The sequence below is a fragment of the Chiloscyllium plagiosum genome, unplaced genomic scaffold (genome assembly GCF_037043375.1).
Source record: "Chiloscyllium plagiosum isolate Xiang-an unplaced genomic scaffold, Cpla_swu_hap1 HiC_scaffold_19, whole genome shotgun sequence".
NCBI classification, from domain to species: domain Eukaryota; kingdom Metazoa; phylum Chordata; class Chondrichthyes; order Orectolobiformes; family Hemiscylliidae; genus Chiloscyllium; species Chiloscyllium plagiosum.
In genome coordinates this window covers 43195498-43221188 of record NW_028270157.1, presented here as the reverse complement: position 1 = coordinate 43221188, position 25691 = coordinate 43195498, and the positions used below count along the sequence as shown (strand labels likewise).

Here is a 25691-nt window from a genome sequence, read left to right as displayed (position 1 = left end):
AGCACAGCTCCACACTAGAAACTGGGGGGGGGTCAGTGAATTGACCCTTATGTCTGAACATCCCTTTCCTGTGACTGGCTACGTTTTTTTCCCTTGGGATTCCCCTTTCAAACTATCTGCCAATAATAGAATTACTCATATTCTTGTTAAAATTTCTGACATTGTTCTTTATCTATCAATTGTCCATAAAAGCCACAGCTTCTCAGTTCATTCTAAAGTGAAGCAAATAAACTGATGGCACAAAAACTTTGATAAAACTTCTTTGAATTTTTCAACTATATTCCCAGAAGATATGTTGCATTCAGTGAGAAGCTGGATTTGGTCTGGTAAAGAACAAATGATAAGGGCTGTGCCAATTAATTTTAATGAAAAATACATTATGAAGTCAGAAATGGTCTTCCCATGTCCCCAGTAAGGCTTATCTGCAAGTTCCTTCAATTAAATGTTTCAATTCATTTGAAAATCTGGGTTTGCTCTGCACATATATATCAATCGAGTAAAATGTCAATAGTTTCAAAAAGCTGATATTCAAGAACAGCTGTGAATTTCAAGCCATGCGAAACCAAATAGTTTACCCTGGCTTTTGAGCACATGTTGAAGATGTACCTAATGTTTCTTCACTGACATTAAAACAAAACATGAATATACAATAGCTTGTAGCAACAGCAATAAGTGCTGAAGATACAAATTACTTAAACAGGGACATGGTAGCTTGAGGCAGAATTTGATTTTGAATCTCTCCATTGTAAACTGTGCATTTTAGTTAATTATAAAATCTTTATACTTCACAATTAGTAGACATTTTCATGTTGTTGGCTTGAAATCAAGCTCAAATATAATATCAGGATAATTGGATGAAGGTGTACTAAAGTAATTCAGGTATTATTTTAAAGACATTTTCATTTATTCATGGGATGTGTGCATTGTTAGCCAGGCCAATGTTTATTGTCATTTCTCATCCGATTTTTTTTTTTCTTTGTGATTCTTTCCACTTTTGTTTTTAATTGAGGTAAAATTCATTGGAAGTACAAAACTGAGAAGTTGAATTGGTTGGAGCATAAGCATTAAATAAGAATAATAATTTAATACGTTTAATAATATTTAATGCCTGAGTGATGTAAAACTGGTGTAGCACAGCACCACCATTGATGAAAAGATATTATTATTCAGCCAATGTTTCATCAGTCTACTCTGCCCAGATTACTCATGATTTTGAATGTGTTACCAGTACACCCCTCAATCTTCTCTCTAAAGAGAATAACGCCAGCTTCTTGAATCTATCCTTGTGACTAAAATCCCTCATCTCAGGAACCATTTTGCCAGATGTTTTCTGCGTCCCCTCTGAAGCCTTCTTAAAATGCGGTGCCCAGAATTATTCACAACAGGTGAAACTTTCTGTTTCTGTCAGGGTCTACCCATTTGCTCAAAAGATTGCAAAGTACCTGAAGCTGACTCTTCAGAGAGCAAGGGCTGTCATATATTCTTCCAATCAGGTGGTTTAGAGAACAGTGGCGGACTTTCCTTTGAAGTCAAGACCTTTGGGCCTGATGTCCAGGCCAGCGAGAGCTGCTGGCCAATCAGAGGCAATCAGTCTTGCACTCGGCCATGCCACTGAGAAGATTGTGGCTGCTGTTTGGAAGGAGGAGAAATATTGTGAAGAGCAAAGTGTCAGGCAAGTGCTTTTGTTTGTGTGGTGTCTGGGCTTGGATTTCATGGGGAAAGGGGGCATGAGATCAAGAGTAAACTATTGAAAATTGAGGGACCTGCCTCCACCCCCACCCCCAAACAATCATGGTACATGAGGTCGCTGATTGGTTGATTCTTACTTGTCCCAGCTCGACCTGTGATAATTGCAGTCAAGGCAGAATTAGGCCCTTAGTTGGTCATTAATTGACTCAGTTGTTGGCTGAGCAGAATCAAGTTTGTGTCTTGTTTCCTGGAATTTAAATTAAATGCCATGGTTCTGGATGGCTACAACCCCCAAAATTAAGTTGCCTTCCTATTTCATGAGGACCCCCAACCTTTTAATTGAGGCTAAATAGAGTTTCATAAAAAAGGGAGGTGCAAAATAAAGATTGGTGGTGAAGGTGAAGCTTGGGGTGGATGTAGAGGTAAGGAAACTTGCTCAGAGACACTGTGGGGTGTGGGTTGTTGCACAATATTTTTCTCTGTAAAGGTTAGAAATGTGAATTGAAATTATTTCCCTTTTTCTTCCCAATTCCCTTCTCTGCCAGAGCAGGAGATCTCTTTTCATCTATAGATCTAGAATTTCTAAGTTATGCTTAGTGGGAGGGGGAAGACGGCAGAGGGTTGATGTTAGTGTCCCTAGGTCATCAACAGGGCCAGATTTATTTCTAACTGACAGGTGAACAGTGAGTATTTTCAAGCATACTTTCATTCATACCTCCACAATAAACCCTCCCCCGTATCTATCTCACCACTCATACAGCAGATCAACAAAATCCACTCTTCTGTTGATCTTCAAACTTTAGTTTGATGAATGCAGGGATTTAGCAGAACAGGTTGTTATCCTGTTTTACAATTGCCATCCCAAGCAGTGTTCTACGATCAATTCAGATCCAAGCCAGTTGGTGAGAAAGAAACCAAGAGCAATTTCTTTTGGATAGAGTTTATTAACTACTCAGTCTTCTAGCTATTTCCACACATTGGTTCATTCTGTCCCCCTTTCGTGTCTACTTAGGCATTTAAACTACTTAGGCATTTAATCAATCAATTAACCACAATCAACTTGCTTAATGAACACACACCTTCACGCAGTTATTTCACCCTCTCAAAAAAAAATGGACATACACAACTGGGCAATGCTCCCCATCATGTACATTCCTAAAACCCAGAGATTGGCCGAATGCAAGGGGCTATGGCGTTGGGGAAGGGATACTTTGAAATGACAAACTCCCAGTGCATTCTTAAGCTCGATATAGCACAGTCAACACTAATGTTGTTTAACACTGGGAGCCTGTCATTTTAAAGTATTACTTTCCCAGCACTATTGTCACTCATATTGGGTAATTAATATATATGCAGAAATCAGATAAATCTGGGAAACAGAAATAAAATGGCCTGGAGGCAAAATGAACAAACTACAATGCAATGATATGGTGAAAACCTAGAATGCTGGCACATACAAAGTGAATTTCTCATTATTTTACGACTCTGCTGTTCTTGTAAAACATCAATAACACTCGGAGTTGTTGATGTCCTTACAACATAACTTTTGGCTGACGTAGCTATTGTAGTTCAATTTACTTTACTTCTTTGCTTCCCCAGTATTGCTGCAATATACCTGATTGATACATGAGTCATTTTAAGAGGTAATAAATATGACTGAAGTGAATTTAGTGGACAAAACTGAGTAACCCTTAAAATTATGACATGATATTAGCCTGCACCCTTTGTTTGCAAAGCTACCTTTTAATTTTATTGATTGCAGTGTGTAACCCAACAGTAACACTTACTATTGAGTTGCTGCACGCAGTCTGAACCCAGAAATGCCTAAGCCTAGCATCACTTAAAGAGAAGGTTCAATCTTTGAACCTTCCAGCAAATGCTGGAAGAAGATGGAGAACAGTTTTCAAGTTGCACGAAGAATGAATATGAAGCGATAAAGAAGAAAACAGGCTCCAGGTTTCTCAGAGCTTTCACTAGAGGCCTTGGTGCTGGAGGTGTCATGGTTGAGAGATGGTCTCCACAACATTGGTCAAGGAGGGTCTCTGGTCATACACACCAACAGTATAGCCCTGATAACATGGCTGTAGTATCACAAGAACAATGATCTTACAAGCATGTCAAGGTTGGTGAATGCATCATCAAATATTACACACTGCACTCCAGTCTCACATTCTGTTCATCCCACTATACCTCAATCACTCAACCTATCAGCAATCTCTGTCATTCATGATTTGTATTTGACATCCATAGCTTCACTTCACCCTTAGATACTTGGCTTCTTACCCACATCTCATAGATTGCACACACTGTCAACTATTCAAACGCAATAGCTGCACCACTCAACAATGCTCACAAACATGAGGAGGGCAAGATGTCACACAATCGATGACAACGGACTGCAAACCTAACCAATTCTTTGTTATATTGATGATCCCACTAGATGAAGGTAGACCAGTGGGCGATCCGAAAGAAATGCACTGCCAAATGACCTTCTCGAGGGTGGGAAGTATGGGTGACCACATTTTCCTCTCTTTAGTCCCCAAAAACTAAATATTTTGAATCTTATTTTGAACCAAGGCCATTAGACATTCATCATTCTAGAATCTTTGGGGCTTTCCTGCCTTGTTTTAACCAGTTCCCTTCTCTTCTCCCACTGCAGCATCACCTGCATTTTCCCTTTTGGTGGCTGAGGAGGTAATGAGCCTGAACTTGAATGATTGGTCAGGATGGTGAACAAATGTTTGACACTCAATCTCATCTTGCTTCAGAAGGGTTGTTCTATCAGACAAGTCACAGTATCACATTAGTTAATTATAAAGGGTTCCCAGACAGGATAGGTCTCTGGAAGAGTAAATCTGTGCTCCAGCAATGGGGAATACATTTCTTGCTATACTATTGTTATCTTGTTAACTCTTGCAATAATATTGGAAGTATATTTGGCAAGATTTCCTCTCTACAGTGTTCCTTTTAGAACATATTTTTGAGTTTTTACATGGATTTCACTTGAAAACTGGAAAATCTTTACCAAACTTAAACATTATAAAAGGAGATACAAAGTTGAACCTTTTTTGTCTTGCATTCACAAGAACTGAGATGCAAGAAATGGACTTAAACAATAGGACACCAATTTATACGTCATGAGAAGAAGGTGCTGAATGATTGGGCTACTATTGTCATCTCCGAAGTGACGGTGGCTCAACCAATCAACAGTTCTTCTCATGCTGTGTAGATTGGTGTTCCCTTTTTTTATATCTCATTTCTTGTGTCCTAGACTTGATGAAGGCAAAACAAAAAGTGTTGACTTCGCAAAACTTAAAATTATTACCCCAAAGTATCTTGATTCAAACCTTATCAAAGCATTGTGAAATGAAACAGCCATTTCCTGAGATCTAGTGTGAAACACTACAAAACTGATTTGCTGTTATTAATGCAAAGAAAAACATTCCTGTTATATATAAGGCTGGTTTGAACTCAAGTCATACAGCAAAAGGCCATTGGACTGTTGCATGGCATCCTTTAAATGATCAGGTGTCTTAGTCTTGTGACATATAATACAAATCAATTAAACCCCTTGGTAGCAGTTTTATTGAGAAAGTAAACTATGAAGTTGCTCCTCTTTCAAGCTGAGATATTTTCGGGCTCGGTGAGTGAGGAAACCAGCTCTGTGGTGTACTAGAGTTCATTCTATGTAAGTCAAAGGCTCTTGGAATCACACTGGTCCCTACCAGCACAATATCATATTCTGGTACATACCCACATAGCAGCCCTCCTGGCTTTAAGTCCCAATTGGCCCGAAGGTGTGCAATAATAGCTCTAAGCTGATTGATTAGAAAATAGTTCCATTGTTTCCACAAATCTGCAGCTATTCAACTATGGCAGGTGCATGATTCAACACAATGTGACAGAATCTTTAAACAATAGAAGGTGAGGAGGAGGTTAATTTTACTGGACAGTGTTAACTTCATGATGTGATATGAAAGTCTGAATCTGTTTGCTATGAAATGTGGATGACTAAATGTGGTAAATTGAGCAGAGTGAGAGAATGGTGATGCAGAGGTTATCTTTGAGAGCTTCTTGTCATCTCCCCTCCAAAACCTTGTGAACTTCAGACTTTCCTCATCTTATTCTCCTCCAGTTATAACTCAGTATTAAATTGAAGAACCTGGGAGATGTCATACTATTCTGGTACTCCATTTATGCAGCTCCTGCTTGCAGCCAATCAGCAGCAGCAGTTTCCTCCCAATGAATATAAGACCTGTGGACTTAATTGAGAAAAGGCATTGCTGCTGCAATTGCTAGTTGTGCATGATGCTGGGAGCTCTGCTGAATGCTCAGGTAGCAACAGTGTAGGTCATACTTGCTCTCTTATTTAAATGTTTAGAGCATCAGGAAATTTGAATGTTGTCTGCCTCAAAAGGAACAGATGCAGTCAGATCATGAATTGCAACCCCCCCCTGTCCAAAAGTGGGCCTTATCAAATAATTTGATCATTGATATTTCAATTGCAGCTCTTGTGTTTATTTCTCCATGGGCAAAATGTACAGGTGAAACATTCTTTGTGCATTCACAATAACATGCTCTTTCTTCATGCAAGAGTTGTGAGCCTATTGAACTGCTCCGATTCTAACACTATATATCATCCTGTTGGCTTTGTAAACATTCATTACATTTTGCTTGCAGACTGATCTGAGAGGCAGTGTAGGGAGGAGGGAGATGAAAGATAAGGTACATTTTCAGAATGTTGAGAGATTTGGAATATTGCACATGCAGGCAGGACTTCTAACTTGAAACGTGACCATAGCATTATAAGGTTACGAAGCCTCAAGTAAAATCCATAGTGCAATTACTGGTTCATATGAATCTGATAAACCAGATAAGCTTCAATCTCCTGGTTGGAGTTCATCTGAATCTGTTGATCAGACTGTTGTTTCAGTGCCACTCAATAACAACAACTTGCAATGTTATAGCTTTTCTAATGTGACAGAACTTCCAAACATACATGACGGTTTATAATCAGACCCAAGTAGCAGGGAAATGGTGGGAGGTGGCCAAAGGTCTAACTGAAGAGATAATTATTTTTCGAAGAACATTGAAGGTAATAAAAGGTGAGGACGTTTAGAGAGATGCTAAGCTGTTTCTTTCATGGTAATTAATCATAATGACACGGCAATTTGCATCTTCTTTCTCCTGGGGATTTTATACAGTTTAGCAATTATTCTGATTGAGGAATATCGTGGGAATTGCTGTCATTTTTAACCATCAAGATTTGAATGATTTTCATGTTCTGGAATGATGATGAATGTTCAGTGATGAATATTGTGCATCCTTTCTATTCCTGCTTAACAATGTGGAGTTTGCACATTTTCCCCGTGTCTGCGTGGGTTTCCTCCGGGTGCTCCAGTTTCCTCCCACAGTCCAAAGATGTGCAGGTCAGATGAATTGGCCATGCTAAATTGCCCATAGTGTTAGATGCATTAGTCAGAGGGAAATGGGTCTGGGTGGGTCACTCTTCGGAGGGTTAGTGTGGACTTGCTGAGCCGAAAGGCCTGTTTCCACACTGTAGGGAATCTAATCTAATCTAATCTAATCTCATCAAAACTTCAGGAAACCTTCTCTCATTGACTGTACTTTGAAGAAACATGGTAATTCATTTGAAGGACACCACTGATCTGTGACCTTTTGTTTCTAGCACTGTGGTAGTAATATCCATGCGACAAAAACATTGGCTCAGAATTTGGAGAGTTACATCATTGTAATGGCTCATCTATGTAAAAACTGCCTGTGTTATTGTACAGAAGCACTAGGAAATCATGGTATAATGAGATACGCCTCAACTAAGGTTATTGTATTATCTTCTAGGATACTTTTGCAGTTTCATCCTCTTCTTTATCAAAAACATTGTTTGGCAACAACCCCTGCTGACAACAAATTTGCTAAACTAAACCAGCTGCAATGAACACTTTCTCTTTGATTGTTTAAAAAATCACACTGATTTCTGATTTTGACACCTTGCTGCAGGCTGGCAAATAGGACAAGTGTGCTTTAAGCTCACAAATTAGGCTAGAATCCTGATGTGCCAATTTCTTGCTTTACTCCTAATTTTTGCTGACTCTTGTTTGAAGTAGGACCTCCTTCAACTTTAAACATGATACCCTGGATCAGACAATGGCTGGTGAGCAGGCTCCTTAGCTGGGAGGTGTTTTGGCTTTGGCCAAGAATCTGATTGCTAACCAGTACAATAATAGGTGAGAAGAGGTAAACCGACCTCCTGACCAGCAGACGTTAGCTTGGCTTAGATTGGAAAGAGCTCAGCTAGCAGCATGGGAAGATTGCAGCCTTGCAGCACATTTGCCAGTAGTTGGTCAGCACAACTCTGTTGTCTTTTCTTGCTTTGGTGGGTGCCCAACATGACCCAATATTGGCACAGGTGCCCAATAGCATCTTGAACTGAAGAAACAGGTCCTGAATCTGAATACTCCAGCAACAGTGCACATTCTACAATCAAAAAAGGAAATGCTGGACAAACTCAGAAGGTCTGGCAGTAGCTGTGGGAAGAAAAACAAAGTTAACATTTTGAGTGTAAAGACTGAAAGGGTCTGAAAAATGAAGGGTTTTATGCTGTTGACAAAAGTAGGGGGCACGCAGTGAGGGGAATAGATGGTGAGGGTGCCCAGAGGAATAGACAAAGGGAATGCTAATGGTTGTAAAGGAAATGATTGAAAATTTGTGTTAATGGTAGGTTTGAATAGGAGAAAATAGGTCAGCTCTCTGAGACAAAGCCAACAATACACAAACAAGAGGTGATGGGGGGATGCGGGTAATCAAAATGGAGAAAAGTGTTTATTCTCTGAAGTTGAATTCAATGCTGAGTCATTTCAGCAGTTAGGAGAATGAAGAGGAAGAATTAAAGGGGCAAGTGTTGGAAACTGTAACATTGTCCTCCACTTTTGCCTTGCGGCTTTGTTTAAATAGGCGACCTATTTTCTCCTATTCAATCTTATTGTTAAGACTTATATTACATCTCAATCGCTCCTTTACTACCATGAGCAAATCTTTGTTTGTTGCTCTGAGCACCCTCACCATCTGTTCCTCTCACTGCTTCTCCCCCTTTGTCAGCAGCATAAAACTCACAGCTTTTCAACACATTCCATTTCTGAAGAAGGCTCAACCAGAATCACTAATTCTGTTTCTTTCTCCACTGCCAGACCTGATGAGTTTCTCCAATTTTTCTATTTTTATTTCATATTTACAGCATGCACAGTATTTTGCTTTTATTATGCCAGAATGAAAGGTCTGCAGAACTTAAGAAACAAAAACAGAAATTGCTGGAAAAACTCAGCAGGTCAGGCAGCATCTGTGGTGAGAAATCTGAGTTAACTTTTCTGTTCTGAAGAAGGATCACTCGATCCGAAACATTAACTCTGATTTCTCTCCACAGATGTTGCTAGACCTGTTGAGCTTTTCCAGCAATTCCTGTTTTTGCTCCTGATTTCCAGCATCTACAGTTCTTTCAGTTTTTTTATTTACTGCAGAATTTCAGGCGGTCTTCCACTAAGTAAGCCACTGCAAACGACTCATGTTAATGTGTTTGCCAGAACAGTAAATACACTTTTATGAACGCTGGTTTTGTATGTGATTCCAGCTTTTACTGCAGGTCTTCACCAACATTAGAGGATGAAAAATACGCGAGAGGGCTTTTGATCCCCATGTTTTCCAGAAGGATAATCTCACTGAGAGTTACCTCACTATCTCTGCATTGAAACTATTTTCAGGAATTTTTATTTGATTTATTCACATTGGCATGGTATGGAATTATATAGTACAGAAAGTGACCATTCAGCACATTGTGCCAGAGCTAGGTCTCTGACTAGACAGGCTATCAATGCGTCAACTTTGCAAAATTTCCTTCTCCCTTCAAAGTAACTAGTGAATCTGTTTTCACCAATATGTTAGGCAATACATACCCAGACTTGTTGAGTAAAATAAATTTTCATCACTCCACAATCCCAGCTTTTATTTAACTATAATTTGGGAAGCCAGTTCATCTTAATTGAGCAATTACAACAGCGAACAAAAATCCCAAAAATGTTTTGTAAGAAACAAGATGTGATCACATGACCTTAGTATTCAAGCAAAAGGACTTGCATTTATGTTGCTCCTTTCAAGATTGGGCCGATGTAAACTGGTTTAATGAATATAATTTGGAGTTCAGACATTGGAGTTCAAATTATGGCAACTAATTTGTACACAAGGGCTCACAATGGCAATGAGATGGACAATCAGTAAATGTGTTGAGATGCGCTTGTTTGAGGAATTTGAGGAATTAAACACGAGTTGGTCATAATATTGGAGAATGCCCTTGTGCTTGTCAGAAAGTGTCATGAGATAACTTTACAACCAACTGAACTGAAGCATCAGCTTAGCATCTCCCTTAAAAGACTGTAGCCTGGAAGCAATAGCACTACTTCACTATACAGGTACTGAGATTTAATCTGAGATTTAGACTGAATTCTCAGAATGGGCTCTGAGCCTAAGACCGAATGTTGCCATGGAGCAAAACTAACACTGAATGTATTTTACAAAACATTGTATTCTTCTCTCCTCTCTTCCCTGATTTTTTAAATCCACCCTCCCCTCACGCAAACCTCCCGTTTATTTTTCAATGTCTCCATCCTTCTGTTTCTGTTTTTCACTTCACTGCTTGCCTTTCATTAAGCTGTTGAAAGTAACCAGAGACAAAAAAAACTGCAGATGCTGGAATCCAAGGGAGACATTCAGGAGGCTGGAAGAGAACAGCAAGCCAGGCAGCATCAGGAGGTGGCAAAGTAGGAGGGTTACACCCAAAATGTTGATTTCTCCACCTCCTGATGCTGGCTGGCTTGCTGTGTTCTTCAGCCTCCTGCTTTCTAAGTTGATATTCCTGCGCAGTACAAGTGCCCTCTGACAGTGATCCCTGCAGACAGGAAATCACAGTACTTAAACTAGGCTGGAGTTTGCAATTCCTCATGTGGATGAGTTGATACGCTCAACAACTGTGAGGAGTCTTAACATGTTACATATGCTGTTGTGTTGAATTTTCAATATGAGAAATTGCAGTGCAGTTAAGTAGTGTTCTAGTGTGATGACATTACAACAAATCATTTATAGAGTTTTGTGGGAAGATTTTATTTTCTGTGAAGAAGTAATCTCCCTCTAACCAGGTAAGGTGAATGAAAGTGTGAAAAAGATGAAACTTTAAGATGGGACATTTCCCATTCATACAGTATATGTACTTATATACAAATGTGCAGTATCATTATTTGAGGTTTTCTATGTTGAGAGCTATGTTCAGAATGGTGTTTGATATCTCGTATCTCTCCTGTTTCAGATTGAAATGCTGGAACACAAATATGGAGGCCATTTGGTATCTCGCCGGGCTGCCTGTACCATCCAGACAGCCTTCCGTCAGTACCAACTCAGCAAGAACTTTGAAAAGATTCGGAATTCCTTGCTGGAAAGCCGCATGCCCAGACGCATTTCTCTACGAAAGGTCAGGTTACAGAATGCAGAGAGTTTAATGGAAGGGTATAATTTTGCAGGAATCCCTCTGGTGCGGTCGCCATCTTTACCTGCAAGTATCAGTGGGGCTCTGACTGAGCTTGAGGACTCCTTCACAGAACAAGTTAAATCACTAGCAAAGTCAATTGATGATGCTCTCAGCTCCTGGAGCTTGAAGACAATGTGTTCGCTGCAAGATGGCAGTAGTTATCAATTCACAGAGACTTTCAGCAGTGCATCGATGCAGGACAGGTCAGGAGGTGAGATGGGGAAAACAGGACAAGAAAGCAGTGATGACAAACTGGAAGATGGCCTTGCACAAAGTGGGAGTACGCTTATGATGGCCTTCAGGGATGTCACCTTCCATATCGAAAACAAAAACATGTCCGTTTCTTCCCTCATGGAATCTGCATCAGTTGCTATGGCAAACTGTGAGAATGCTCCACCAGAGTCTGAGCAGAATGTTGTAGTTGCTAAAGATGAGCAGTGTCCAAGGGAAGAGAGAGAGAAAGGTTCCCAAAGTTCTTCTTCAGAACAAGAACAGATGATCATTCAAAATAATCATCCTTTCACAGAACTGAATGTTAATATCAACTCCAATGGACTAGGAGGGGATTTGGTGGGGCAGAATCAATTGGCAATGCAGAATATTCAAATTGACCATAACAATGGAATAATGCCAGATCCTCAGTTGGAATCTAATCGTTTGGACAATGCAGAACAACTCAGCAGCAGCAGTACAACCTCCATCTCTGCTAAGTCACCATCTGAAGTCTCTTCGAAGGAGGCATTGCATGCCATGATATTGAGCATGCCCAGATACCACTGTGAGAATCCAAGCAGCTGCAAGTCACCAACGCTGTCTACTGACATCATCCGCAAACGCTTGTATCGTATCGGCCTCAATCTTTTCAATGTGTAAGTAAACAGCAGCAGCAGAATACAAGCTTTTATGTAGAGAAGCAAATGAATAGTAATGTTAATCCACTTTGAGAAAGTCCTGTTGGGGAAAGTTTATTAACAATCTCCTGAAACTGGAATGCTGCCTGAAGAAGCAAGCTTTAGGTTATGATTGCACTTTGCTAGAAACTCTCATGTTATTGCAATTTATGGTCCTGAAATTTTCATGAGCTTTCTGGCACACCTCAGCTGTCAGACAGGAGTGTGGTAGAAAGCACAGGAATTAATCTGAGACCTGCTATAGTCCAACAGTAACTCCTAATCAAAACCCAGATCATCTCTGATTGATCTGTAATTTTCCTCCTATTTCCTCCTATGGCAGGTGCCTGAGATTGGCTTAGCTCCCATTGATCTTATATACTAGTGGGGGTCAAATGACATGTTTTATAGTGAATATTCACACTGCATTTTCAGCCTAATGATTTAGTCCCCTGATCTATTTCTATTTTTTCCTTCCTTCTTTCAAACTTATTCATTTTCTATTTTTTGGTGCAGTTGCAAAACATTAAATGAATTGTTATCTTTGTACTCCTTTTAATAGGCTTTGTGTTCTGACCCATTGGACACTTATATAAATTCAAACATTTTCGGTTAGATTTACTGTTTTCAGTTTACTGCCAGAAAACTGCTTTATTTTCCTTTCCCTCTTTTAATTTAGCATAATTTTCTGATAGTTCCCAAGATGAATATTTTACATGGAATGATAGACCTTTGAACCCCCCCCCCCCTTTAATTGAAAATGTTTAAGACATAGTTCTATTTGATCTTCTCAGTTGCTTCTTTTTACTGTTTATGATTTACAGCTCTTAACAAATGTAAGGATACTTTGTTTTAGTATTCTGTATTGTGATACCATGCTAATAAGGTTTGAAAGACACCAATAAGTATATCATGAATTCCCCTTCTAATATCAAAGCATTATACAAAATCTGGTAGACCACATCTCTGCTTCAAGTAAGTATTCCACAAAAGAACTCCTAATATGAACCTCTAGATATATCTCTCTGATGCATTTGTGGCATTCTTATTGCAAGTAAACTACAGACCATTCTGCAATAACGCAGTAATTCCTTTCTTGTGCAATCCCATGTTATAAGAAAATTGTGTAATAGCAGCACCATTTAAGCTAATGAGGCCGAAATCACATCATAACCAATACACGCTTTAGAAACAGGGTCCCCAATTCATTGAACATGTTATGGTGAATTCGCATTAACAAAACGCGCGTTATAGCAAAACGACCTGTATGCCTAATAGTCAAATATCCTCACACTTTTCCACTAGAACGTTGAACACAATAAGCCAGAAAAGGTTCTTTTTAAATGACCAGTTTTGGCCAATCTTATGGTGTCAGTTATAATCACAGAGGTTCCCATGTTGTACCACAAGACATGTCACCATTTCAAAATGCTAAGTACTCCCAGCAGGATATATATATGACTTTGAAAGAGTTAACGTAAACTAGTGCTCAGCTTAATTAAGTGGTTGTAAAAGGAAAATAAAATTGACTTCAGCATCAAATATTGATTGTAGATTCTGAAGTGGACATTAAATGTGGAATATCAGCATTATGTCCCGATTGAAGATAGCATCTACTGGACTTTATCAGATTCTATCCTTCTTGAATGTGGGCCACACAGAAGGTCTGTGGTAACTTGATTGTAAGGAAAATCATAATAATTTAAAACAGAATTGCAAGTTAGAAAATTATAATTGTATTTTGCACCATGTTCCATTCATTGAAGTCAGCAGGGGAAATAATTGAGAATTGCGCTGATGATTCTGGGGTAACTGAGAGTCCCATCTGTTGGCACATACTTGGAAACTAGCCCCAACTTGGTTTTATCTTGCATCATACTAAGCCTTCGTTATTCTTTGCAAATAGACGTCACCATCTATTTGGACCTTGTTTCAGTTCACCTATTAAAACTCCCTTTCCACCTGCTCAACATGCAAATGGTTGCCAGAGTACAGTGCAAATGAAAAGATTCATTTGGCAAGCAAGTGCATTGTGTTAATAACATATGCAGAGTCTTGGCACAGCAGTACCGCTCAAATAGAAAGCAAGTTAATACGAGAAATAAGCAACAAATAGACCTGTCTAATGCAATCAGTTTGACAAAGCATTACTTGGTGAATATACAAAACCATCATTATTAAGCAGCTATGATGTTGATGGCTTATTTTGATAAACGTGCTTGTAAATATAGTTTTGTCTGTAAAGCCACAATGTCTGATTATTTTCCTTTTCTTCCTTTTCTAAAAATGAAAATATCAGAGAAATGAAGCAAACTTCTCTACATATCAATTTTATTTGGTCTGCTCAAGAAAATTTGGGTATCGTCTTTCATGTTGTTTTTTTGCTTTGTAGCTGATCAAAATGTTTTACTCAATCTCGTAATGCAATTTGAACTTCCATTGAAGAAAAATAACACTAATGGGCTATTCTCATGAAATTCATAATCACATTCTCATTGAATGTATTTACAATTTCATTCAAACAAATTGGCCACGTAACTCATTTATTGCCTCATCATACATATCAACCAAAATAGAATTTCTTCTTTATACTCCTCTTTCAGCAGATATAATAGTCAGTGCAACAACAGTCAGGTATAATAAGGAAAGAAAGATGACCAGTATGAATGTTGTCTATAATAAACCACCTGTATCTCTCAGTTAAAGCCAAATCTTGAATTAATTTATGGATCCATTATCCTTTACAGAAGCCACCTGATCCCCTCAATTAGATATGCAAACAGAAAGTGCCGGAGAAACACAGCAGCTCTGGCAACATCTGTGGAGAAAGAAACAAAGTTAATATTTTGAGTCAAATATGACTCTTCTTTGAAATTATGTTGTGCTTACAGTTACGCTTAGTAATACATTGTACTTTACCTTACACAGGGAGTATTTTCTATATGTTCTGCTGCAATAGATACCTTCACATTACTTATACCTTGTGGTCAATATTGTCATTAGGCTTTCCACCTAGAACCAATCTTTGATGCGGGTTATAAGTTCAAACTCTGGGAACTGGATTTGAATGCATGTTGACTGAATGGCACGAATGATTTTATTTTGTCAAAAGTAAGTTGAACTGGATTTGGAACTTTTCCTTGGAAACAAAGCCAAACAAGCAGACACAATGCAACCAAAAACTATAGCCACATTATCTTACATCAAAGACATACCAGAAATGACTTCCAGACTACTCAAACCCCTTGGCATCATGGTAGCCCACAAATCTACCAATACATTAAACTGCAACTAATGAACCTAAAGAATCTACTAAATACTAACATCGTTTATAAGATACCATGTAAGAACTGTAAAAAACACTACATTGGACAGACTAGCAGGAAACTTGCCACCAGGTTGCATGAACACCAACTGGCCACCGATAGACATGACCCACTATCACTAGTTTCTATATATACAGACAAAGAAGGACACCACTTCGACTGGGATAACATACACATCCTAGGACAGGTGAAACAAAGGCATGCATGAGAATTCTTAGAGGCATGGCATTCTAACCAGAACTCTATCAATAAACACATTAATTTAGATGCTATCTACCTTCCCTTGAGAAAAAAAAAAACTGGAAATGACCACTCATCTTAAGAAACCAAGATCTATATATATATGAACAGTGGAACATACCACCAGCGCTTCACCGGAGATTCTCACTGATGATGTTACCTAGTATGTTGACGAAACATCTGAAAACCAAATCTTCAAGCTCAATGAGCTAACTTACGTACTTTTCCTTAACCTTTCTTCATAAGACATGCCTTCCAATCCTGGCAGCATCCTGGTAAACCTCTGCAATCTCTCCAAAGCTTCCACTTTTTTCCTGTAATGAGGCAACCAGAACTGGATGCAATATTCCACGTGTGGTCTAACCAGGACTCTATAGAGCTCCAGCATAACCTCACAGCTCTTAAACTAAGTCCTCCTGCTAATGAAAGCCAACACACCATGAGCCTTCTTAACCCTGTCAACCTGGGTAGCAACTTTGTGGGATCTATAGACATGGACCCCAAGATCCCTCTGTTCCTCCACACTGCCAAGATTCCTGTCTTTTACCCTGTATTCTGCATTCAAATTTGACCTTCCAAAGTGAATGATTTCAGACTTTTCCAGGTTGAACTCCATCTGCCACTTCTCAGCCAAGCCCTGCATCCTGTCAATGTCCTGTTGCAACCAACAACAGCCTTCCACACTATCCACTACTCCACCAACCTTTGTGGCATTGGCAAACTTACTAACTCACCCTTCCACTACCTCATCCAAGTCAATCATAAAAATCACAAAGAGCAAAGGTCCCACAACCGATCCCTACAGAACACCATTGGTCGCTGAGCTCCAGGCTGATTGCTTTCCATCTACTATAGATTACTTGTGTAATGCTGCAGTTTACTTGGCCTTTTACTTGTTATATGTTTCATATGATCTTTAATATTCCACAATAACAATTAATCTAAGCTTTGGTGGAATTTAAATGCCCAATGTTAGCAGTCTAACCTGTGAAGTGATCTGCATGACCTACACATTAATAATGTAGGTAAATGAACCTGCTTGTGCTTCACATGAAAAAGGGCCTAGGGTACATTGCATACAGCCCCTCTAGATTGTTTTTATGTCAGATTACAACTCTTTGTCTCTCCCTCGCTAAGATTAATTGTGGTTGATTATCTACTCTAGCTACTTTCTAGAGTGAGTTTGAATATGTATTTTGTCACTTTTGGATATCTCCTAAGCATCTGTCTCTTAAATAACATCATGACTTCTTCTTGGTTACTTTTCTCTTAAGACTTCTTGTCCAACAATCCCAAATTGCCTTAGAAAGAGGGTAAAGTGATTAACTAATTTACAGTACTTGGCCATTATTGAGTTTCCAGTAATAGATCTCTATAATTTTTTTTAGCTCCTACTGTGATTTGTCAGTGCACCCTTCTTAATGGCCTGTTTAATAATGTATTTTTTGTCATCTATCCAGCAGTAAATGGACTAATTAGCATGTTATTCCGTGGAATGAGTTTGAAGGATTTCTGACAATTGAATTTTTTTTGTTGATCATTGACATATCAAAATGAGTTTCAACAATATTTTGTTCTCAGTTGAAGGGCTGTGACACTGGAACAAATGCTAATATTTTGAAAAAGAAGCAACTCAGATGTGATCAGTAGGTTATAAACGTAGTAGTTTGTCTATAACTAAAATCAGTGCCAAACCTTTAAAGTGAAAAATGTGCCCATTTTTCCTTTTTTAAATTCACTTGTGAAGTGTGGACATCGCTGACTGGGCCAGTATTTATTGCCCATCCCTAGCTGCCCTTGAGAAGATGCCCTGGGTTCTCATATTTTCATTATATTTCTTGAATTTCCTTTTGATTAACTCCTAAATTTCAGAAATTATTTTGATTGCAAAGAAATATATCAAAACGTATGACACTGGAAAAGAAAAGCAGGTCAGGCAGCATCTGAAGAGCAGAACAGTTGACATTTCGAGCATAAGCTCTTCATCAAAATGAAGAGTTAATGCTCAAAACGTCAACTTCCTGCTCCTCAGATGCTGCCTGACCTGTTGTACTTTTCCAGCACCAGACTTTTTGACTCTGATCTCCAGCATCTGCAGTCCTCACTTTCTCCTAGCTAAGAAATGTTTGTCAGTGAGTTTGCTGTGATGATTTGAGGTCCATATGGGTGACTTGTGTGCCTTAAAATTTTAAGGTGAAATGAGGAGTTGATGGGTTTATCTGGGTTTGGTTACAATCTCCAATTACAGAAATGTTTGGCTATTTTTGACAGATTAGAGATTTATATGGTCTTGAGACCTCCAACTCACCATATGGCAACATCAACGCCCTTGAACATATTGAACTATGGTGAAACCTGGAGGAATGCTTGGGGAGAAAGTAACACTTACAAATAAACACCTTCGCCTAAACTTTCCCAGCCTTCAGGAAATATGGGCAATAGTGGGTCAGTTGGGAACATATGATGAAATTGGAAAAAAAATTAGATTCTTAATATCGAGAAAGAGAAAATTATTTTCAATCCAAGATTTGAATGACAAGATGAGAATCTCACTAGTGAATGGCAAGAGGCCTATTTGCATTTCTATCTCACTCGTACCTAATGTCACCCCTGATTTATATGCAGTTTGCTACTTTCACATGCAGCGGAGAAAATGTAGATGCCACCAACTCCCAGAATGAAAGCCAGAACAGCTCACCAAGAGCTTGCCCCTTGCTCCTCCAGATTTCCACTTGACCAGCAGTCCCCACCATCTCCAGGTACATTCCATACGTAGCAAATGCCTGCACCAACCATCCACAAAAGTCAGTGTCAGACACTCATGACCTCAACACACTATCACAGCACTTGGAGACTAACTTGGAATACAATTCTCCCCATCAATGCTGCACGTTGGAAGGCACCAACATCTTACATTACAATGCTGCTGCCAGGCCACTTTGCACCCAAGGTCAGGCACCCATCTCATACATCAGAGCTGGGTAAACCTCGGGGTGCTTGCCTGCTGTCTTAGCACACTCACTTTGTCCCTACTTGAATTCCCCTATATTTACTTTGCCTTGCTTTTTTTTTGTGTTTTGCTAGCTAAGTCAGAACTTAAAGACTCACAGTTTTGTTTTATTCATCCATGGGATGTTGGCTGGGTCAGCATTTAATGCCCATCCCTAGTTGCCCTTGAAGGTGATGGTGAGTTGCCTTCTTGAACCATTCCTAACCATTGGTATAGCTAGACCTATAATGTTATTAGGAAGGGAATTTCAGAATTTTGACCCAGCAAAACTGAAGGCATTGCAATATATTTCCAAGTCAGAATGGTGAGTTGCTTGGAGGGGAAAATGTAGGTGGTAGTATTCCCATGTATCTGCTGCCCTTGTCCTTCTAGATGATAGCAGTTGTGGATTTGGAAGGTATTTCTAAAGAACGTTAGTAAATTTCTACAGTACACAGGTATACACTGCTGCTACTGAGCATCGGTGGTAGAGGAACTGAATGTTTCAGTGTGGGGTGCCAATAAAGGAGCTGCTTTGTCCTGGATGGTATCAAGCTTCTTTGGTGTTATTGCAGCTTCACTCTTTCAGGTAAGTGGTGGGTATTCCAACACACTCCCAATTTGTAACTTGTAGATGGTAGGTAGACTTTGGGGAGTCAGGAGATGAGTTAATCACTGCAGGGTACTTAGCCTCTGACCTGCTCTTGATATCATAGTATTTATATGGCTACTCCAGTTCAGTTTCTGGTAATGGTAACCCACAGGATGTTGACAGTCAGGGACTCAGTGACAGTAATGCCATGGACTGACTGGAACAATTGTTAAATTCTATGTTGTGTGTCACTTGTGTGGTGTGAATGTCACTTGCTTTTGTCACCCCAAACTGGAATACTGGGAATACTGTCCAATACTTTGGACTTGGATTGCTTCGGTATCTGAGGAGTTGCAAATGTTACTGAGCACAGTGAACTGTCAATGCTCATTCCCAATTCTAACCTTATAATGGAGGAAAGGTCATTATTGAATCAGCTGAAAATGGCTAGGCCTATGACACCCTATCTTGGCTTATAGTTTCATGAGGACGCAAACTCAGTCAGATGGTCATTGTTGCCAGCACTAAGCAGTCGGGGCGGTGGTGGGGGTGGGATGGTGGTGGTGGTCATGTTGCTATATGGCAGTGTGCTATGTTAATGTCATACTAGCAGCATGTTTTACCAGCTTACATGGTCATGTCTAAACTTAAGAGGAGTTAGGTTCAGTTAAGTCAAGAAGAACTGTCTATAATCAGAGACTAATGGCACAGTCAATCAAGGGCAGTGTCTGATCTCAGTCTAACAGCTTGATTACAGCCAGTCAGTTGCTTGGAGTGGTCAGGGTTTCTGTATCTCTGCAGTTCAAGGTGTAGGCCATGGTCATTCTGCCGGTCCAGTTCACCCAGTCTGGAGATTAGTCATATGTCAGTTTGAGAGCTACACAGAGATTAGTCAGGGGTATGGCCACCAACAGTTGGGGCTGTCTTTCCATTTCTGTCAGAAGTTATAACCATCAGTCCTGGAGTATCTGATCACTGAAAGTGAAAGTGAGTTGTCAGGGACCATCACAGTGACAGGGATGCTGGGGAAGTTATTTGTGGTGAAACAGCATGCAGGAATATAGAGAGAACAATAATTGTGAAGGAGGCAACTCAACAGGGGTGGGATACAGTATTGCATTGGGTTAGAGCCAGATAATCTGCAAGGATAGTATCTGGGGCACAAGAGTTAACCTCTGCATCCGTGACTGACAACTCCATCCCACAATCACTGACCAAGGCCAATAGTAGATATAATGCAGCCCATTTTCCATCAAGGCTGGAATGGAGCAGAAGAGATGTCTGCTGGAGAAGTGGATCTGATATTTGCATCAGTTTGGAGGAGGTTTGCAGTCCAGTCCAGACAAAATGTTTTGCATAATCTGTATGTGCTACTCTTCCCACAAACGGAGCAGGCAAAGAGAGAATGTGATGGATGCTGAAGAACTGAGAGAGCAGCAGCAGCAGCAATCTTCTGAGGAAGAAGGTGAGGCCATTGAGCAAGAGGAACATCACTTTCTATATGATAGACAGCTGCAGTGCCGGTGCAACAAACCAAACAGGACTTAATTGACACACAGTTCTAATAGATGTGAGCTGAGTGAGGTCATTATTCATTCACTGTACATTTGTTGTTGCTCAAAAGGCAAATCAGCCTCTTTGTCCCCAGAAGCAACTACAGATTATTTCATTTTGTTTTTCTTTGCTTTTTCTGTTGACCATAAAAGTTAACCCTTTCAAATATTTGAAGGCTTACTAACATGTAATGCTCCAAATTGAGCAATGATATGAGAGTTATGAGAGTCCCTGAGAGTTACCCCCTTCTCCAGGCTTCTGAGCCCCCTGTCCTCTGTTCCCATGACCCCAAAATGCTCCAAATAACACATACTTTTCCTGTCAGTGATCATTCATCTAGATGTTGCTTTCCTGGCAATAGCCACACTCTGTGCCACGGCATTGCTGAGTGCCAGAGCTCCCGGCCTCCAGTGGGTGTGGTTTTCTACTCCAGGGGCCTACCTTCATCCAATCTACTCCTTGATTGCCAGAAGATCCAGTGAGCTTAACTTCCTCAGAAGGACATGTGTTTCCCTCCTGGAAATGCTGCAGCTTTCTAAATTAATGTGAAGGTGGGAAATTCCCAGCCAATGTCTCTGACTCAACGTGCTGACAACCAGGCTTCAATCCTCTGGAACATGTGAACAATCCTCAATAAACTGGACATTGCTGATCAGACCAGTGCTGTACAAGTGGCACCTCAAAACATCACCTGATTACAACTGTAGAAACCCTGACCCAGCCACAGAGCATAATAACATTGACCAGACTCAGGTGTGAGAGTGACTTGTTGGAATTGCTACTTGTTCTGCAGCAGGGTATTGGACTGTTTAGAAATTTGAACATGAAAACTATGATGACAGCTTCAGCTTCTGAAGTCAATTTGAAGAGAGACATTCTGCTTTAAGGCCACTTTAATTGAGCAAAACATTTAAGCAGTAATAATTGCGTGGGGGTTATAATTAAGGGCATGCCATTTAACTGAAGGATAATGCTTTATGCCACATTTTTCAATTAAATGCTGCATTTAATTATTGCTTACTGTGCAGAAACAAAACCGTATTACGATCCAATTTTTTTTCTTTTTACAAGAGGAAAGAATGTAAAGCTTTTATAAAAAGTATGTGTTGCAGAGAGCTCAAATGTTTCAGTGACATGCTATAATGGCTGCACTTAGTTTCATGAGATTAGAGGAAGTTAATGGGAAACTTGCAGATTGGAAAATTCCATGAGTTGGGACGGTAGGTCTGTGGTGTAGAGGATCTTCCAACAGGAAGGGAAACATATCATTGTGAAGAGAAATAACAGAACAAAGGGAGAGCTAGTCACTGAAATTCACAGGTATTTGAATTGGGATAAAGGGTCAGAGTGACTCAATGTGACTCAAGTCAACTCTATGTAATTGAGGGCAAGCCATCAAGTTGTGTGGCAACTTGATGCTGGAGGTAGAAAACAACTACTTCTCATTCAGACAGCCTAGGATACAGCAGCAGCTCTCTGAGGTGAAGACTAGCTCTCTATTTTTTGTCAGCAGTGCTGTACAAGGGACACCAATACCAGTTTTTAACAATCGATACTAACAAAACAGCCTAGGAGTTTCTATCTAAATGAATTGACCCTCACATGTACAATTGATTAGAAATGAACATATATATAGTTGAATTTGCTGATGTGATAGGAGAACACCACAGTCCAGGCTGTAAAATAGTGTCTTAAAGGTCAATTGAATTCTGCTGATTTCAATGAATATATTTAACAGCTTTCTCTGACATACAGCTGTGCATCTTTGAAAAATAATCTGCAACAGAGCTGGGTATATCAGTGGTGTAAGTAACTGCTCAGTTGTTTCGGAACTTGGCCATGTTTACATACAGTTTACAGCACAGGGGCCCCACATGCCTGTGCTAGTCATGAAGCACCATTCTACTCTAGTTCCATTTTCCAGAAAATAACCTTTGAGATATTTTAGTTAACCTCTTAAAATATATTGTGACATACCTTTGGAGCAGGTGGGACTTGAATGCAGACCTTTTGTCAAGAGGTAGAGACAATAACAATGTATCTCAAAAGCCCTTGCCCATAGCCTTGAATGCTATGTCATCTCAAGTGTTCATCCAAAACCTTCTTAAATGTTGTGATGGCTCTCATCTCTATCTTTCAGGCAATGAATTCTGATCAGCCACAAACACTGGGTAAACGTTCTTCCTAAAATCTCCTTGAAACCTTCATTCCGTTAGCTTAAATCTATGCTCTCTGGTTATTAATCCCTCTACTAAGAGGAAAAAGTTTCTTCTTATCTCTGTCCCTCATACGTTTGTAGACCTCAGTCAGCCCCACCCTCCCCCAACACCACCACAAGCCTCCCCTGCTCTAAGGAAAACAGCCCCAGCCTATTCAACCTCTCCCTATACCTCAAATCCTCCAACCCTGGCAACATCCTTGTAAGTCTTTTCTGAACCCTTTCAAGTTTCACAACATCCTTCGGATTGGAAAGAGACCAGAATTGCACGCAATATTCCAACAGTGGCCTAATCAGCTGTACAGCTGCAACATGACCTCCCAACTCCTGTACTCAATACTCTGACCAATAAAAGAAAGCATACCAAATGCCTTTTCACTATCCTATCTATCTGCGATTTCACTTTCAAGGAGCTATGAACCTGTACTCCAAGGTCTCTTTGTTCAGCAACACTCCCTCAGATCTTACCATTAAGTGTATAAGTCCTGCTAAGATTTACTTTCCCAAAATGTGGCACCTCGCATTTATCTCCATTAAACTCCATCTGCCACTCCTCAGCCCATTGGCCCATCTGATCAAGATCCTGTTGCAATCTGAGGTAACCTTCTTCACTGTCCACTACAACTCCAATTTTGGTGTCATCTACAAATGTACTAACTATACCTCTTATGCTCATATCCAAATCATTTATATAAATGACGAAAAGTAGTGGGCCCAGCACCGATCCTAGTGGCACTCCACTGGTCACAGGCCTCCAGTCTGAAAAACAACCCTCCACCACCACCCTCTGTCTCCAACTTTTGAGCCAGTTCTGTATCCAAATGGCTAGTTCTCCCTGTATTCCATGAGATCTAACCTTGCTAATCAGTCTCCCATGGGGAACCTTGTCAAACCTTACTGAAGTCCATATAGATCACATCTACTGCTCTGCCCTCATCAATCCTCTTTATTACTTCTTCAAAAAACTCAATCAAGTTTGTGAGATATAATTTCCTATGTACAAATCCATGTTGACTATCCCTAATCAGACCTTGCCTTTCCAAACGCATGTATATCCTGTCCCTCAGGATTCCCTCCAACAACTTGCCCTCCACCGAGGTCAGGCTCACTGGTCTATAGTTCCCTGGCTCCTTCCTTACCACATTTCTTAAACAATGGCACCACGTTAGTCTTCTGGCACCTCAGCTGTGACTATTGATAATACAAATAACTCAGCAAGGGGCCCAGCAATCACTTCCCTATCTTCCCACGGAGTTCTAGGGTACACCTGATCAAGTCCTGGGGACTTATCCACTTTTATGCGTTTCAAGACACCTAGCACTTCCTCCTCTGTGATATGGACATTTTTCAAGATGTCACCATCTATTTCCCTACATTCTATATCTTCCATGTCTTTTTTCACAGTAAACGCTGAAGCAAAATACCTGTTCAGTATCTCCGAGGAGAAAGTGAGGTCTGCAGATGCTGGAGATCAAAGTTGAAACTTTATTGCTGGAACAGCACAGCAGGTCAGGCAGCATCCAGGGAACAGGAGATTCGACGTTTCGGGCACAGGCCCTGATTCCTGAAGAAGGGCCTGTGCCCGAAACGTCGAATCTCCTGTTCCCTGGATGCTGCCTGACCTGCTGTGCTGTTCCAGCAATAAAGTTTCAACTTGTTCAGTATCTCCTCCATCTCCTGTGGCTCTACACAAAGCTGCATTGCTGATCTTTGAGGGGCTCTATTCTCTCTCTAGTTACCCTTTTGTTCTTAATGCATTTGTAAAAACCCCTTTGGATTCTTCTTAACCCTATTTGCCAAAGCTATCTCATGTCCCCTTTTTGCCCTCCTGATTTCCCTCTTAAGTATACTCCTACTGCCTTTATCCCCTTCTAAGGATTCACTCTATATATCCTGTCTATACATGACATATGCTTCATTTTTTTTCTTAACCAGAACCTCAATTTCTCTAGTCATTCAGCATTTCCTACACCTACCATCCTTTCCCTTCACCCTGACAGGAATATACTGTCTCTGGACTCAGGTTATCTCATTCCCGAAGGCTTCCCATTTTCCAGCCGCCACTTTACCTGTGAACATCTGCCCTCAATCTGCTTTTGAAAATCCTTGCCTAATACCATTAAAATTAGTCTTCCTCCAATTTAGAACTTCAACTTTTAGATTTGGTCTATCCGTTTCCATCACTGTTTTAAAATTAATAGAATTATGGTCGCTGGTCCCAAAGTGCTCCCCCACTGACACATCAGTCATCTGCCCTGTCTCATTTCCCAAGATTAGGTCAGGTTTTGCACCTTCTCTAGTTGGTGCATCCACATACTGAATCAGATAAGTTTCTTGTACACACTTAACAAATTCCTCTCCATCTAAATCCTTAACACTATGGCAGTCCCAGTCTGTGCTTGAAAAATTAAAATCTCCTACCATAACCACCCTATTATTCTTATAGATAACTGAAATCTCCTTACAAATTTGTTTCTCAATTTCCCGCTGACTATTAGGAGGTCTATAATACAATCCTAATAATGTGACGATCCCTTTCTTATCTCTCATATCCACCCAAATAACTTCCCTGGATGTATTTCCGGGAATATCCATCCTCAGTACAGC

At 40.1% G+C, this 25691-nt stretch overlaps 1 protein-coding gene across 6 annotated transcripts in view; it reads left to right on the top strand.

Annotated features, from left to right (window-relative positions):
* Positions 1–25691, top strand: part of LOC122559430 (IQ motif and SEC7 domain-containing protein 3-like) — a 279735-nt gene that overhangs the window by 18567 nt on the left and 235477 nt on the right. For all 6 annotated transcript variants that reach the window (XM_087997260.1, XM_087997259.1, XM_087997258.1 and 3 more), the window contains exon 2: positions 11057–12144. In XM_087997260.1, the coding sequence (XP_087853386.1) occupies positions 11057–12144 (1088 nt within the window). The remainder of the gene's footprint in view (positions 1–11056; positions 12145–25691) is intronic.